The sequence below is a fragment of the Miscanthus floridulus genome, chromosome 11, assembly GCF_019320115.1.
Source record: "Miscanthus floridulus cultivar M001 chromosome 11, ASM1932011v1, whole genome shotgun sequence".
Classification (NCBI taxonomy): Eukaryota; Viridiplantae; Streptophyta; class Magnoliopsida; order Poales; family Poaceae; genus Miscanthus; species Miscanthus floridulus.
In genome coordinates this window covers 38,702,221-38,720,516 of record NC_089590.1, presented here as the reverse complement: position 1 = coordinate 38,720,516, position 18,296 = coordinate 38,702,221, and the positions used below count along the sequence as shown (strand labels likewise).

Below are 18,296 nucleotides of genomic sequence, written 5' to 3'. Positions count from 1 at the left end.
CATGAAGGTTTCCATCGATCGCCATAAGTCCAACCTGGCTCAAATACCCAATGCCATTAAGTAGAAGAAACAGGAACTACTGACCAAGGTTAGAGAAGGTAGGGCCATTTGCAGCAGCCTTGAGGATATTCCTGGATGAGCCGAAGAAGACAAGCAACAAATCGTAGAAGTCAACGCTATCTAGCTAGAAGCATTGAAAGCCATCCAGGAAGTTCTAAACTTGTAATCTACATACTAACATGTATCTTGTGTGGGACCAATGATAACCATATTTACGGTCAATCTATTGTATTCCTTGTCTTGGCTAAAGAGCCAATTTGAACATAGCTGATTTTAGACCTCTGACCTTAATCCGATTAAGTCTAAAATCATGGCCTTCATTAAGAAAAACTCCATAATCTTCTATCCTCAGTTATCAACATCGCATTCTCTTTTGTATTAGTGGGGTGGCGCTTTGCCTTCTAATAATTGAGGTTTCCTTTTACACGTCCTGAGGTATCTACCACCTTGCTTCATGGCTACAAATACCAACCGAGCGCTCTAGCCTCGAACACATCTATACTCACAACTGCCCCTATTCCTTTGCACTTCTCCGCCTTCGCAAACTCTATAGCGGTTTTCTTCCCCTTTTTTGTAGATCCAATCAACCTTATTGCTGGCGAGGACAATAGGCGCAAGCGCGTGGTGGAGGAGGTTCCAGAGGAGAACCTGCCGATGAGCTAGCACCTCCATCGCATGAGGTGAGATTGATATCTTCTGCTCATGGCAATGAACTTTTCTAACTTGTTTATAGGTTCATCTTGAATGACAGCCTTCGTCCTCTTCCTAGGGTCAGCGAGCCCTCCAATGCTATATCTAATGCTGCCTCCGCACCGAACTCGTCGTTGGACTCCTTCAATTCTTATAATGGCGATGACGCCTGACGTTTCCTCCAGGAGTGGAGGGCAGCCCAGGACAATTATTGCAAGGCAACTCGGGAAAATGATCAGCTTGAGATCCACCTCGTGGCTTCTCAAGCAGCCCTTCATGCCGTTGAGGAAGAGGCCAGCGCTGCTCAGGCGTGGCTGGCCAAGTCCGACGCCATGGTGGCGGGTAAGATGGATTCCAAGAACATCTTTAATTTGATTTCCACTGTCTTTATTTTGATATCTCCACTGTTTCTATGATTGCCAGCCCTGACGGTATAGTTAGAGTCCCTCCAACTGGCGGCGAATGTGATTACGGCCGCCATCAACGCCCGCCTCCATGATGTTCTAGCCCTACGTCTAGGAGATCGCCCTTCATGGCCTTCACCATGGCGCATCGGTGGCGCTAGCCACGGCATAGGTCCAGATTGGGTACGAGCTCCATACCATGGAGACCAGGTTTCCCGATGGGCAATGACCTCAAGGAGCACGAGGACTTGATCGAGGAGTTCATTGATGCAGCGGAAGGCCATAGTAGACATTACATTCACTTAGGATGTGATAAACAATGTTTTTTATTAGTTTGTATTTAGGGCAAACTAATCAATAAAATCTTCTGTTTTTCTATGATTGTATCTCAGTGTGCTTTCTGCAATGCCTTTGTATACATCATGATTGCTTTTGTGTTTGTTTTTTGCTCTATAGGCGATACATCTCGTATCGGCTTTTCCCCTTTTGGGGTAATTTTGAGCTAAAGGCGATACCCTTCTGGTACCGGCTATTAGAGCCGATGGCTAAACAAATCCATTGTCAAGTGTTGATCCGAACGCTAGGATAATATTCCTTCAAACATTTTCCATCGATCGCTTCTTAACAGGTTGCACCAGAACTCTTCAGACCAAAGATTAAACAATTGACCGATCTAGGCCAAGCATCTCATTAAGCAAAACCATCTTTAAATTTTCTTTAATAAATCTATCAACTCTGGCTTGTACTTAGGAGCTAACTTAGTGCTCACATATATCAGCCTAGGCTTATCTCTAGGACCAATGTCTATCTCCTTTAATCCACCGGCCAACATGAAGCCATGCCCTAGCTTACCACCTGTGCCATCTATTGGACTATCCATTAAAACAAACTCTCAGAGCCAATTGCTTAGATTAGCTATTGGCTTTCACCATTGATCTTAATGAAGCCTCCTTCTAATAGCTTGCTAGAAAAACACTCTAAGTCTTCCAGTTCCCAATATGCTAGATCGGCTAGTTGCGATACTTACAGAATGATTAGCGTGAACCAACTCAACATCATCTCCATGCCACTAAATCAAGCATTGATGCATGGTCGATGATACACAACAATTTGCATGAATCCAGTCATGACCAAGGAGTAAACTGTATGACCCTTTTCCATCAATTATGAAGAATGTGGTGAGCAAAGTTTTACTTCTGATTGTCAATTCGACGTTCATTGCCCCCTTGAATTTGGATGCATTACCCCCAAAATCCTTAAGCATCATGTTGGTCTCAATCAAATCTCCTAGTCCCTTGCCAAGTTTACAAAAAGTGGTGTAAGGCATAAGATTGATAGAAGTTCCTCCCATCAATAAAACCTTTTACATATAAAGCCTTTAAGTGCCGATGCTTGACTGGCTTATCGAATATAGCTTGATGTACAACTGTCAACTTGGCAACTATCTCCTCATACTTTGATTCATCAAAATCTGAATAAACTTCTTGGTCTGTTGGAGCTCTAAATTCTGATGGCAATAGAAAAGCCATTTGAATATTAGCCCATGGTTGACCCCGATCGGCTATTTGTTTAGCATGCCACACCTGAGGTCTATCAGATGTCTAAGCCTATTCTAGCTCTCTGTTCCTTAGGTGTTGCACTCTTATTTTCTGGATTCTTGTTAAACCTTCTAGACACCATTGCCCTTCCTGCCAAACATACTCCTCCTCATTACTTTCTTCTTCATAATCAGTCTAGTTTTGATCAACAACTCGCTTCCCAAGCCGATCATGAACACTTTTATTTTTTAAGCGTTGATTCATATTATTATTATGATACTCATCTTGAGCATGGATAGACCAGCGGTTGGCTTGAGATTGCCTAAACTCCCAATATTATGCACTGCACTCTGGGCAATTATTTCTAGTAGGTAATTTCAAACCTTCAGTCCAACAATGTTTGAAGAAAGGACAATTCCAATGTGATTCAGCTTGCTTTCTTTCATACCTCCCTTTCTCCTATTGACGCTAATATTCTTTCTCCTCTAACCAACGCTGATAATCCTTTTCCTTTTACCGTTGCCATTTATTCCACAAAATTCAAGATGTAACATGCGGCCTTGTCGCCCCATCCCTTCATGTCTCTCCTTGCTCATATCAGCTCTTCTATTGGTCACAACATCTTTTAATCTCTCTATATTCATCAGCCGGTATTTGCATCTTTGGGTCGATGGTTCCGGCTTCTTTGGCCCTAGTTGATGTTAGGACTTTGGTCTTCCCTTTGAGCAACCTAGCATCAACCACGTTCTAATCTCTAGAGAAAGGATTATCATCAACTTTCATTTTCCGAGGTGTATCAAACTTGAGCCTCCCTTGCTGAATAGCCCTCTGTATATGTTGCCAGAAAACTCTACACTCATTATAGAATAAGAAGTAGCATTGTGAAATTTATAGAACTTCTTATTTTTCAACTGATCAGGAGGCAACATAACATTATTGTCGGGCAACTTGATTTGTCCCCTCTCAAGCAAGAAATCGAAGAGTTTGTCCGATTTTGTGATGCCAAAATCATAGCTCTCTTCAATTCCTTTTCCCCTAAGAATTTGGTACCATTACTGTCTTCTTTCCCCAATTCCATTCAGCTGTAGCAATCTCTTCTTCTTTGTTGTCCTCAGTAGCTATCATCAACCGAATATGGATTATAGGCTTCAGGCAATTATGACACTCTTTTAAAATCAGGTATCTCTACACATACCTTGGAATTGGCTATTAAGCGCTGCCACTCATTGAGCCAACTGACCTAAATTGTCAAACTCTTGCCCTGAGCAACTTCTCTCTCAATGTTGGCAACATTCCTTATACGGCCAAAGTAGCTAGCTGATCATCAGTTAGATTCAATTAGAAGAACAAATTTCTGGTCTCTCGGAACCTCTGAAGAAATTCGGTGCCCGATTTGTTAGTTCTCTGCCTTATGGTTGTCAAATCAGGTAATTTTCTTTTCTCCTTGTCTCAGTGTAAAAATATGTATGAAACTTCTTCTCTAGGTCAGCCCAATTGGCAATGGAGTTAACTGGCAGCGATAAAAACCAAGTGAAGGCTGGTCCTGATAGGGACAAGGAGAAGAAACGAACTCGATGGGCCTCTTCAATGGATGCCTCGCCCAACTGTGTAAGATACCGACTAACATATTCTATTGTACTTGTGCTATCTTGGCCAAGTGAACTTAGCAAACTCCGAGAGACTGTAATTTGTAGGAAGCGCGACCAAATCATACCACTCTGGATATGGGTGTTTGTATGAGAAGGTCTGCCCTTTTGGCTTGAAACCAAACAGATTCTTCATCATCTCGGTCACCCTGAGCAACAACTCATCAACACTTGAATCTAAGACTTCTCTACAATTGTTGACCCATCTGTGGATTAAAGTTTTGGGTACCTTGATACCCTGGATTTGGAATCATATGAAGGGATGTTGTAATCTATTCCATAATGATATCCTTGTGGAATCTCCATCTATTGGGTCCTCTACTAATTCACTGCTAGAAGTCTCTGGTTATAAATGTTAGGATCTATATCTCTACAAATCCTTTGAACTGATGGCGCTATTTTTTGAGCCAACAATGATATTTGGCCTGATGTGCCAAAATTAACCATTTGATTCTGAACTTGCCCTATCGGCTTGTTGCACATACTACACTGTTGATCTAGAATTATTTTGTACTTGACTTGGTGGTTGTACCTTGAATTTGGTTAGATGAGCTCTGAATTGCCTAGACATCATCATTACCAATTAGTGATGCTTCCTTGATGGCTAGTACCAGCTTGATTAGTCCCCGGATGTGGAATGTTGTAATAAGCCGGCCTAACCTGATCAATTGGAAATCCATGAAACACCTCTTTCATGGTGTTGTGGAATGTGTTCAAGAAAACTATATTATGGTTCAATATGGCATCATGAACAGATTTGTTTATAGCCTCTACGAAGAAATGCCTATCCTCAACTTCATTTGTATCTGACTGCCCATGCACCAAAACTCTCAGGTAGTGGATATTTCTAAACAACTTTATTGTCACGTGTCTTGGTGTAGGACAAAAAAACACTTGTTCTGAAATTCTTCTATAGCTTTACTGATGACATCTTTATCCTCATTAGGTAAGTCTTCATAAGGCACCATAAGGATGTCGCTTGTTGTTGTGAGCTACCATGACGATTGTGGGGTCCCACTAGGCGTGCCAGAACATGTGTCGGCACAAAAACATGTCGATGTGCCTAGCACACAACAAGTCCGGAAGGCTCTACTTGATGGAGCAAGGCTAGAGATCCGCTTGGCTTCAATGCAGGGGTAGTCGATCCTATGAATTCCTGAAGGCATGCTAGTCAATTTGACCTACAATTGACAATGAGAGAAAGTTTATTAGTAAATTAAGGTGGAACAAGCCAGTTTTGTACTGATAGTACCAAGTGTGCCAGCTACGGGAGCAGCCAGATGGGAGAATCGACTAAATAGCCAATACGCAAAGAAATCGGTTGTTACAGACTATAAAGCTCATGGGTCATGATTGATTTTATGTTGGCAAGTACAATGCACATAGATATAAGTAAAATCATCGGCTAGGTGGATATTACCAATGTAAAGCATTGAGCCGATGAATCTAACAAGAAAGGATATAACATGCGAACAAATCGACTGTCTAGTACAAATGTATCTACAAACACTCTGAATCCAATCTATTACCATCAACAGTGAGGTTCAACCAGATTCAATGGTAGCTATGATGATAATAACAAACTAAAACCTAAAGAATCCATAAAACTGACTATACATTGACAGATTTTCTGAAAGACATGCTATATGTATGAAAGCACAAGCGAATCGGCTCAAATAGCTGATTCAGGGTAGGAAAAGGGTCATAGCATACTGAATAATCGACTATTTAATACAAGAAACCTATAAACTCCTCAAATCTAACCTATTATATATAACAGTGGGGTTTGACTCGATCGATGGCAGCCATAATAAAGATAACTAGATTAAACCTTTAAAGAAAACAGATCTATTCATATTTAACAGGGTCATGAAAACATGCTATGAACGTTAAAGTGCGGGCAATCGACTATTTAGTCCGATGTAGGCATAGCAAACAGTCAAGGTCACGCCTGATCGAAAACAAATCTACCAAGTAGCATCCTCTGATCTAAAGTGCCATCAGTGGGGATCAATCGGATCATTACACCCATAATAGCGAACTATAGACCAGATTTAACTAGCCAGCAAACCTCCTTAGGATCAGACATGCCTTAACCGCGTACTATGCATGATCGAGATCGAAAGTAGAACAGTCTATGAAACATAACCCGTCGCTCAAAGTAAGAAACATCGTATTGTAACAAAGTAAACGACAGACTAAAAGGATGTGAAGCTGATCTAGATCAATCTCGACCGGGCATGTTGATGTTGCTGAAATTAATGGCAATAAGAATATCAGCAAGATCGGTAACTTAATGAATCTATCCAAAGGATGCCACACTTAGGTAGAGCCGATAACTGACCTTAATCTAATTCAAGCAGTAGAGGTCGAACTTAACCGATGTAGTCAGTACTTGAACTAGATAAGAATCAATAACTAGCTTATACTAGCTCGCAGTGGAGGTCGAACTTAACCGATGCAGCCTTACAAACAGAAGTATAATCCATGACTAACAGCTTATTGAAGAACTCATTGAGATCTACACTACTCCTACACCTAAGGGTTGGCGTAAAGCCGAAAAAAGTAATTGGTATTAATTGATTGGATGTCCTTTTACAATAGCCGGGGTCCTAATATTTATATCCAGAATCTAAGCATGAATCCTACTCAAGTATGACTCATTACAATTTTGGTGTAAGAGAAAACATTCCTAACTTAAGATAAGTTGGACCCTAATCTTTCCCTTTTTATAGAGTTTGACATGTTTCTCCAGATGCCAACCAGTAGCTTATTGATGTTAACGTTATCCGAAGAGAGCCGATCTCTGTGCCACATCTGTACCTAGCTGATTTCGATCCTTATGCAATCGATTTCTTGATGACACAATCTTGGAAGTTTTCGAGTTCCTAGCGTTCTTCGTTCCCAAATTTTGGTGTAAACAGAAGGTGAATTTAGACGAATCACATCAGAGGAAAGCTTTGATTCTTCTAACCATTCATTTCTTATAATAGACACTAGCCCTTTCAGTAATCTTTTTGAGGAAAGCTTCCTCAGAAGGGTCAAGAATTTCTTCATTAGATGATAATTTTCTAGGCTTCTAGGGGTCTCCTCATAGTATGATAATTCGAGGTATCTCCTGTATTCATTACAAAGTTCATCCTCGAATTCAAGCACAAAATCCAAAATTGGAGTTTCCTCCTTTTCCGGTGGTTCAGGGATTTGAGATAGCCAAAGTTGGTGATGGGTTATGCAAAAATTCCTGCTTCAGCTGTCTAGGATTCCTCCTCTAGTGGCTTCTTTTCTACTTCTTTAGGGGTGTTCTCTAGAATTTTAGTAAGAATACTTCTCCCCAAATTAGCAGAGACATGCAAGAACGATCCTCCTGAAGCCGTATCAAGATGCTTAGAGGTTTTTCTATCAAGGCCCATATAAAAGTGTTGAAGAAGATTGGGTTCTTGAATGGCAAGGTCAGGGCTAGTCTTAATGAGAGCATTAAAATGATCTCATGCCATGCCTAGAGATTCTTTTTCTTCTTATTTAAAAGATAGAACCTCTAAACAAAGGCTGACTAGTCTAGAGATGCGAAAGAAATGCAAGCAAAATCTAGAACACAAGACTTCCCAATCTCCTAGGTCTACTCCCTATGGTGAGCTTGTACCAACGTTTAGCTTTTCCATCAAAGAGAAAGGAAAGAGCTTCCATCATAAGGTTTCATTTGACATGCCTGCAATGCGTAGGCATGCACAGATCTACTCAAACTCATTTAGGTGGGATAAGGGTTTTCATCATCTTCGCCCTGAAAAGGATTGATCCTAGACCATGTTGATTAAACACGGGCACAAGCTCATAGCCAGGTGTTAGGATAGGCTTTGAGAATTCTAGTGGCTCTAGGCATGCGCTTGTAGGTGCAGTGTATTGATGGATAGGGGTGGATTCTAGGATCCATAGTGAAGAGAAACCAAAAATAAAAGATAAAAGATGAAGAATAATGATACAAGGTTAAGCTAGGTTCGAAGTTAACTCAACAACCATTTCCCCGACAATGGCATTAGAAATGCTTGTTAGTATAAATTAACACACATAGAATAATCTCCAAGCGCATGAATATCATATCGATGTAGCACTTCACCAGGAGTATCCTAGGTTTTAAGGAAACATGTGTGAGGATAACTAAATCTAACTTAACCCAACTTTACAATCAAGGCTAGATAATAGGAGTATAAAGGAGATCACAAAGGTCTTTAGTTCTAACCTCGATAAGTTTTGCCTTCTATTGTTTAATTCTGGGGATATTACTAAAGAAAACACAGGCAGAGTATGTTTCCTATAGCAATAAGGTTTGCTAGGCCTACAAACGGGAGGTGGACTACAAAGGATTCAATGAGGCTATAAGAGTCACCCTCGCGAGCTACCACCAATCCAGAATATAGGGTACATCCACGAGTAACCGAGTATAAGCACCACGCTTACACTACAAATATTACTTTAACCTAGGAGCTACAAGGATTAAAGTAATCAAAGAGAGTCATAGACCTGAAGAACAATATGAACAAGATGTTTACTTGAATTAGAAGTCGATTACCAGAGAATCTCATAAGCAAGTTCAAGAAGAACTTGATTCCACCTAGGGTATAAGCCAGTAGAGAGAGCACCGACAGGTCGGAACTCCTCCAAAACTCTTAACTCTCACTCTATCTCTCTATTTCTAATACAAGAATAGATCCTATTGAGGACTAATCTTCTCTTGATTGCTAGCTCTGATCCTAGTGGACATATGAATTAGGGTTTCTGGCCTTCAGGCTCTCAGGATCAAATGCCTGGATGCCCTAGAGGAGGGGGGTATAGGTAGATATATATAGGGCCATTCATGCATCCTGGACCATTGGATCAAACCGACTTAAAAGGACGGCGTAGATGCAAACCCTAAGGCGGTAGAGAACCGATGTAATGAAGACAGACCACCGGGTGGCGCCCACTAGGCCGACTGGCCCCACATGTCATGGACACATGGCCTGCTTTGGTGATTTGCCTTCTGGAGTCTTCTAGAGTCTTCACACAGTAGGTACCGTCATGGGTTTACAAGATTTCCTTTGATGAATAGGTCCTCCTTGGCGGTTGGTGATCTATTTAAAACACAAATTCACCAAAACTCGTGGAAATTGTCAGTTTAAACCCCTAAGTCTAATGTTGGTGATCTGTTTTAGTCTTTTATGCAAACTACATTGATGGTTTGTGATGAATGTTAACTACCTGTCAATAGGTATCCCCCGCGGTGGACTACCGAGCATATTTAGTCGACACCGTCGTGTAAGGAAAATAGACCCATGGGCCATTTAGTTTGGATTTTGTTGTTTGATGATCAACAAGCCATTTGGACTAATATTTGTTTGCTAGTGTTTTTGGATATAGTTCAAAGGATGTAAAGTGAACTTGGACTTAGGATACGGTGTGATCCAAATGATTAGTACCTCAAGCAAGACATTAGAAGCCATGTTGAAGATCTACAAAGATCAAGTAAAGTCCAAGACATAGGAAGTAGAAGCACGGACATAAATACACAAACAAAGTTAAAGCCACTCAAGCCAAGACAAACAGGTGAATGAATTGGAATTGTCTCGTGATCTCAGATCTACTCAAATTGACACGAAACTAGTTCAAAGCTGTAGAGCTTTTCATTAGCTTTCCAAAAAGTCCAAGATCACCAAAATCAGAGCTTAGAGCTAAAAATTATGCCCAAAACATGAAAGTGTGTCATGCTGAAAACTAAGTGCCAGACCCTGACCGAATTAGTCTGATGGTTCACTGTAGTACTCTGACGCTCCCTGAACCCAAGTGAACAGTGGCACCATATAGTCCAATGCTAATGGTCTGACGTTCACTTGATGGTCCGATGCTCCTAGAAGTGCAATAGCTAGTTTCAACGGTAACCTACAGAAAGTGTCGGACTCTGAAGCAATGGTCAGACAGTCCATCAAAGTACGGTCTGACGGTCCGCAGAAAAGGGTGATCTTATCCCCAACGGCCATATCTTTCCTTAGGGCTATAAATAGGACCTCAAACTGGCCAAATGAGGTGTGGAGGAGCAAGGAAACATATTAGGGGTGTTGCTACACCATTTTAGTGCTCTCCAATTGCATAGTGCTTAGTGATACATATGGTGATTAGTGTAGGTGCTTTTGCGAAATGCTCAGGCTAGATAGACCACCGCCTATGCGCTTGCTCTAGGATTAGGCTTAGTTGCTAGTGAGGTTTGCATACCTCTTGATCAAAGGTGCTTGCGCGCACCGTGTTTGTACTCGGCAAGGCTTGTAGTCTTGTGGGACCACACCAACCGCATTTGTGGTGTGGCCGCCATCGTGTATCAGAGGGAACAAGGTCCACGACGTTTTGGCCGAAAGGTTGATAGTGAAGATGGCGGGGAGTGGTCCGAGAGAGGCTTGCCGGAAGGTACACTGAAGACCCACTAGCGCGTGGGGAAGGCCCGTGGCTATCTACGAGGACTAGGGGAACTTGAGCGCTTCTCGATACCTCGATAAAAATACATGTCATCGACGGGAGTTTGCATCTCTATCGATCTTTTACCTTTCGCATTTATATTGTAATCTAGCTTGTGTGCTTTACCTTTCCTAACTTAGTTGATAGGATTGGAACCTAGGTTACATAACTCTTTTACGGTAGAGATAGCAACATATTGGTAAAACCATAGTTGCACATTTGGATAGTTTATTTATTTACGTAAGTTTTGCTAAGGTGAAAATTAGAGGCCACAGTTAGAAGTAGATTTTTAAGTTGCCTAATTCACCGCCCTTTTAGGCGCCATGGTCCCTTGCACGTCGCTTTTGTTGGTGGCGGCAGCGGCGCCACGGGCGATGGTGCCCCTTTCGGGCCTGGGGCATGGTTGTGGAGTGGCTCATGTCACTCCAGCTGCCTCACCACCCCCTTGCCGGGATCCCTGTAGACTTCTACAACCCCATTGCTTCTGAACCTCATTCGAGCCTACCCAAGAGCGATGGGATCCCATGCGCTTAGAGGGGCTAGTCGTCCCCAAGAAGTCTCTAGGAGTGGGGGCCTCAGTCGGTGCTAACTAGTTGTCAACTTCTCTGGTCACTTGTTGTCACACCCCAAAATTTCTGATTTTGGGTTGTGCATAGAAAACACTAAATAAAATAAATAATTTCAATGTTGATATAAAATTTCCTAAGTTTAGTTTAAGGTAGTGCAAATTTAGTTATAGAAAAAAATGAATTTTCAATCTTTTCCAAATTAATTTGAAGGGTTTTGCTTGATGTGATGTATGCTTGTTATGTGACATGGTGTAATGAGTGAGTAAAATTTTCAAAACACGTTTAGTAAGTCGTTTATCTGTCTCTGGCTCGTCTCTATCTTTTTCTATAATATAATTCCTGCTTTCTCGATCCTAATCTTTTCATTCAGAATTTTCCAAGATCCTCTTCATCTGCTCTAAATCACTCCTTTGAGTTTCTCATTCATTAACCTATCTCTCAAAACTTCCTAGGAATTTTTCTGGTTTGTTCTAGAACCTTTTCCTATTTTTCTGTGAGCATAATCTATTTTTTAGATGCTCCTAAATATATTTTTATGAGCTCTAAATACTTTATTTAGGTTCCTCATGTTGTAAAGTGTCTCGGGGAATTTTCCCCAAAATTTCGGAGGTCCTAGATTATTTTTCATGGCTTAAATATCAATTCTGAACTTTTCTAGAATTATTTTTTAGCGAAATTAATTAATTTTGAAAATAAATAATATATCTCATTGTTTAACCAACTCTCAAAATCCATGTGCAATAATCCTAATTAATCTCAAAGGCCCATGCATTTATTTACTAATGAGCTTTAGTGATTATTTAGGTCCATTAATAAATGTGGAGGGTGCAACCTCAATTAGTATCATATTGCTAGTTGATGTAGATGTGAGAAGTTTTTCTCCCTATATATATGTACCAACCCCTTGGGCAAAGCACACCAAAACTACCGTAAGGGGAGCCCCTAGTTTGGGAAATCCCTCGTATAGTAAATTAGATTTTTCTCCTCCTCTCGTCGCTGCGCTGCCCGACGTCGTAGACCCATCGTCGACCGCAAGAAGGTCCTAGGTGAGTTCGTCGTCTTCTCCTCTTATTACCTGTGCTCTCGGCTCGTCAAACCATGACCTCTAGGGCCCAAACCAAGCACTCCGGGGAGCTTCTCGTCGTCGGTAATGGAGCTCCACCGCGTCGGTTTTCTTCTCTAGACGGTGACTCTCTCCCCCCCTTCTTTCTAATCTGGGCCGTCCAGATTCTATCCAACAGTCCAAAATCGCTCATACCCCTTCACCGGGCTTATTTGTAAAGGAGTCCCTACAGTTTCACGTAATATAACCCGCAGTCCATGGCGCACTTCTAGAATATGTTTTCCTATTCTAAAAGCGTAGTTCCTTTCTAGTAGATTCAGAATACGTTTTCTCTTTCAGAAAATGTAAAATCCCTCTGTTAGATTCAAAATACATTTTATTCTTTTGAAAACATAGTTTCTTCGGTTAGATTCAAAATACGCTTTTATTTATTTACAGTTTGGCCACTAGTCTTATTTAAGCCATAAAATCTTTGTTTTAACTCCGTTTTGATCCATTCAAGTTGCGTTCAATTCGTTATTGAGTAATCTACATGTTCATCCTACTGTTAAATATATTTTCAACTTTTGAATTTTAAGGTTAGATTTAATCTATTATTTTATTAAAGAAAATCTTGTTTAATTCATAACTATTTCGTTATAGCTCCGATTAGAGTGTTTTTTGCGTCTGTGTGTTCGTAGCGAGATGTAGATTCATTTTATAAACTTTTCATTTTGATTTTATGTTTGGTGTACTATACTAATTTAGATCTATTATTTTCTTCGTGTATGATTGCATGGATGCTTGTCTGGTGCTCAATGATCATGTCCAGTCGGTGAGCTATAGGTGGTGAATCGAGAAGATCTTTGAAGGTTTGGACTAGAAGAAGGATCTAAGTTTAAGACAAGTATAGCATGGGATCTTTCTTGTTGTTCTATACACCTTTAATCATTTAATTCATGCTACATGTGTCTACCTTGACTATCACTAAGGATATCCTAGTCTTTTGTACTTGTACCTTGATATCTTTGAGTTATTGCATTGGGTAGCTTTGCTAGTGCTCAACTACAACCATGATCTTGTAACTTGACTAATGGAATATGCAATAATTGCTAAATGATGCTTTTTAGCAACAAGGAACCAAGGGGGCAACAGCATTGGGCTGTTTTATTGTGCTCTAGATTCCTCTTCTTAAGGACTTATCTGTAAGTGATTATCTGAGACTTACAGTACAGCTGTGAGGGCTACATAGATCTGACTTTAGCTTAGTATGAAGATATTTTCTAGCTTGTTAGTGGTAACCTTTATAGGCGTAAGAATGGCTTGACGAATTGGGTATAGTGCGGCCTCTATCCCCTTTTATATAGGTTGTGCGTCATTGTGCCATTGGGAAGGGGGCTCTACATCTGTTTGCCGAGTGAATCTAATGGCCCTAACTTGTTAGACAAACCTTTGAAAGGCTTCATAGTGAACCCTACTGACCTTCCTTGGAAGTGGGTCAAGAGATTAGCTACCTCGGATGAAAGGGTAAATCATGACTCATAGTGAAAGTGTATAATCTCTGCAGAGTGTAAAACTGTTATATCTGCCGTGCTCATGGTCATGAGCAGCCTTGGAACATTTACGGAATAGATGATCATTAATGGTTAATGATGATGAACACTGATGACACTAATGATAAAGATGCTCACTAATTAATATTGTTTATGCTATTCATTATTCATGTTTACCTGATCATGTTTACCTGATCAGAGTGTAAAACTTTGTTGCCGTCCTATTGCTAAAATCATGACTCAATAAAAGCTAATCACAGTTAAACCAGTGTCAGCCTTTTGATCCTCGTAAACCCCATGTTATATTTGTTGAGAACGACATGTACTTACGCTTGCTTTATTTTTTACATATTTAGAAAAAAATCCTGGATGGGTATCAGATTGCTAGAATTTGGAGGAATTAGGTTTGTGATCAACCAGTCAGTTGTCCCTATGGATTAGACTCTTCACCCGAAGATCGGAGTTGTCTTTCTACTGTTTGTTATCTAAGGTTATATCATTTATACTAAGTACGTTATATATTGAGCATTGTCTTTTGATATTACCCTTATTTATAGCTATATGTGAGATTTAACTTCTTGTGCTCACATATGATGCATATCTGATTTTGTTCTTAAAACCAAGTGCTACACTCGTGCTCCCCACCCGGCCCTTCACTTGGCTTGTTGGAATCACTTCTAGGGAGTGATCAAGGACTGTTCGATGGTAGTGGCCGATGCAAGCCGCGACGCTCGCCATCTCCTTCGGTTCGCTGAGCAGTCTGGCTGGTGTTTGGGTCTCGATGAGATGGACGGGTCCTCTAAGGCCATCGTGCTTGTGTGTCGCAAGGCGCGGCACCGGGCACGGACTCAGACTCGGCAGGCCCAGGAACGGAAGGCCAGGATGTCGTCGGAGGTCACGCTTCTAGGTTCCCCTTCATCCCTCGCCCAGGAGTTTGCAAGGCGCGTCACAACACTGTTGCAAACCCCGGTCCTCAAGGCCCCGCCTCGACGTCGGTCTCGTCGCTTGCCATCATCAGCTTCACTTTGTCGCATCAGCCGTCTCGCGGCCAAATGCCACTTGCGTGCCGCGAACGCCACCCTCCAAACGCAGAAGGTGCTCTTGTTGAAGTGGGATCCCGCAATGCCCAAGCAGCAACCGGCTACTCAGGTGTCGAACGCTTTCCGGCAGGCTTTCCAGGAGCCGCTTGACTCGTCCAAGAGGCAAGCACTGCAGATGCTGTTCAAAGTCGACCTGAAAAATGTCGACCCGACAATCGATGGCCTGCTCGAGGATGCTTGCTAGCTTGGTCAGCCTCTTTGCTTATCGCCATTTGTGTGTGATGATGGCAATTATGCTGTTGTCGTCAACTCGTTGCAAACTTTTCTTATAAATTAGGCCATAGTCTGTTTGTTGTGGTGGGTCACTTCCCTACTTGGTAATCCCTAGATTACCTAGGATGGTTGTAACCACTTAAACTATGCTTCTACTTGATTCCACTTAAACTCTGCTTCTACTTAATGAAATACATGTCACAAGGACAAGTTTGCAAAAAAAAGATCTACCAACGAGACAATTTATGTGCACTCCTTTAATTTGACTCCTTGATTCCACACATGATTCTTGTCGATCTTGACCTATGAGTTATTAGTATCCCAAGTAATGTAACCACGAAACTGCATCCAGTGACAGAGCCTTGAATTTCCAGGGAGCGGAGCTACGCAAATTCTTACACCACATAGCTCAGCAAATTCTAGTTGGAAATTTCACAATTGCGACGAAACTCGTACAAAGACATGAATATACACATTACAAAGGGTAAATTATAGTTGGAAGCTACACAAATACTACCGTACAAAATAAGGCATGACACGTTCGTATAACACACTGCACAGGATAGACCCAAGCACATCTGCGTCCTGTGCAGTGTCGGATTATTCAGATATCCGGGGTCCGGTACTAATCACAGCACAGCAACAGAGACAGGTGACGATAAGCATGTAGCCATGGATTACATGACAGAGCAGGAGTTCTCATCGGTGACGACATTGCAGCCGGCCCACGGGGGCGGCCAGACCGGCGGCTGCGGTGGGCAGGACGGTGGTGTCTGGCCGCAGCCACAGTTGGCGTGGCTCGAACAGCTGCACGTTGGCGGAGGAGGAGGGGGAGGCTGCTGCTTCTCGCAGCACTGGCACTGCTGGTGAGGAGGGCACTGCCATGGCCAGCTCTGGCACATCACGGGGTTCGGCACCGGGTACGGGTACGGCACGAACTTGTACTCTGTCTTGGGCGGCTCCGGCTTAGGCTTTTCCTCAGGCTTAGGCTTGGGCTTGCAGACACAGCATTTCTCAGGCATGGGCTCACAGACACAGCATTTCTGAGGCATGGGCTCACAGACACAGCATTTCTCAGGCATGGGCTCACAGACACAGCATTTCTCAGGCATGGGCTTGCAGTGCTCACAGACACAGCATTTCTCAGGCATGGGCTTGCAGCCCTTGGGCTTGGATTCCTCTGGCTTTGGTTTGCAAGGAGTGCATGGCTTGGGTGGCGGTGGCATTGGCCACACCTCCGCGATGACGATGTCCTTCACGCACTTCCCGGCCTTGCACCAGACCTTCTTGCAGAGCTTCTCGGCGTCAAATTTCCCGCGCACCACCACCTTCTTGTCCTCGAACTCCACCTTCTCGATGCAGAACTCCTCTGCGTCAATTAAAAAAATGATAATTGACCGATTTATTGTTGCAAGCACGCAGATCAGAATTCAGCCTCGTAAGCTAGTAGTTGCTCTCTTAATTATGATTATTTATTTTATTAACCGCAGGATTATGAGGTGATTTTCACGTATCATATTATGCCTAGACGGTGTTTGCTAAAACGTTTTTAGATTCAGATCGATCATGTGGTTTTAGAAGAATCTTGCAAACCTGGTCAACATTAAATTTGTGTTACCGTCTAACTTTCCTGTGCAAAATTGGTAACCCCCAACGTTCGTTCTTTCTTTCTTTCTTTGTTTGGCGAAAAATGCATTGCACTACCCCTTGGATGATATCAGTCTCTTAGAACAACGATTGTTCATACTCGTACTCTGCTTTCAGCGGAAAATTAGTTTGCAGTGCAACTATTTTATTGATCTTTCCATATATAACAATTGTTGTATTATACATATCTATCTGCAATTGCATCATGGAAGTATTCCCATCTTTATATATACATAGTAAAAAAAATGTACCTTTGAGGCAGTCCAGGACCTTGGTGATCTTGGCTCTGCAGCGACAGCATTCTAGGTCCACCGTAATCACCAGTATACCCATCTGCAAATAAACATGTGAAACAAATAGTGGCGTATTGCCGAACAGAAAGTAGCAGAGCATCAGCACATCTCCTGCCATCCTTTCAAGTGAAAAACTAAGTATGCTTTAACGACGAACAAGAAACACCCCCAAAAAAACATGTGCCATGAATCTCTTCTTCTCAGTGTTTACTCTCCGCTGTTTGGTAACGATAAATGCTTCTTTTTCTGGGTAACAAACACGAGTGCTACAACATAACTTCTATATATCAAACTATAGTAGAGAAACTAGAATTCAATGTTGGTCCACTCGAGTAATATGCGTCGAATTGAATGCAGCAGCTCTCTAGCAGCAGTGAAAGGAAAGTTGAAGGATTTGAGCTTACCTTTCAGCTATGGGAGCTGGCGATGAGCAAGAGAGATGAGGAGTGAGTACCTCTGCCGAGGATGGGGGACGGCTATATATACGCCCCGATGAGATGGGGAGAGGACATGTCCAGCTACTCTCACTCTCCCGTCATTTTTTAATGAAACTTTCGAATATGGAACGGTCTCTTTCAAGAGTTTGCAGCTGATGATCGTCTCTCTCTTTCTCCTCGAGTTCCACCAATGGAAGGAACGCCGATGCGGTGACTGGGTCACTGTGGCCAAGGTCGGCAAGCAGCTGAGGACGGCGAGCTCTGACGAGTGACGACGGCGGCGCAGCCGCGCGGCCACCAAACTGCCCAGGCGGAACGCGTCGACATCGCCATGGGCTGCAGGAAACGTCGACTTGCGTGCTATGCGAGTTCGACAGTGAAGAGATTGATCACATCTTGCTCTTTTAATTTGCCCCTTCATTCGGCAGGTGTGGAGTAAAGCCCACGCCATCCTTGGCGTGGCGGATTTGATGCTAACGAACAGCTATATAACATGACAATGTCTTTAAGAAGAAGTGAAAAAAATGAGTTTTACTTAGACGAAACACCTCTCGGCTTGGTTTCCAGTTTTAGATAAGTCTTAAAATTAAATATCTATTAAATAAAAAATTATATATTAAAAGTGAT

At 42.2% G+C, this 18,296-nt stretch overlaps 1 protein-coding gene and 1 pseudogene across 1 annotated transcript; one reads left to right on the top strand and one right to left on the bottom strand.

Moving 5' to 3' along the window:
• The first annotated feature begins 11,214 nt into the window (after positions 1-11,214).
• LOC136491800 (uncharacterized) lies at positions 11,215-15,554 on the top strand (annotated as a pseudogene).
• Positions 15,555-15,699: 145 nt separating this feature from the next.
• Positions 15,700-17,712, bottom strand: LOC136494855 (protein PYRICULARIA ORYZAE RESISTANCE 21-like). Its single transcript, XM_066491029.1, has 3 exons — positions 17,637-17,712; positions 17,191-17,272; positions 15,700-16,661 (listed from the first exon to the last, which is right to left on the bottom strand). The coding sequence occupies exons 2-3, from the start codon at positions 17,270-17,272 to the stop codon at positions 15,970-15,972; spliced, it is 774 nt and encodes a 257-aa protein (XP_066347126.1). The 5' UTR covers positions 17,637-17,712; the 3' UTR covers positions 15,700-15,969.
• Between the last annotated feature and the right edge of the window lie 584 nt (positions 17,713-18,296).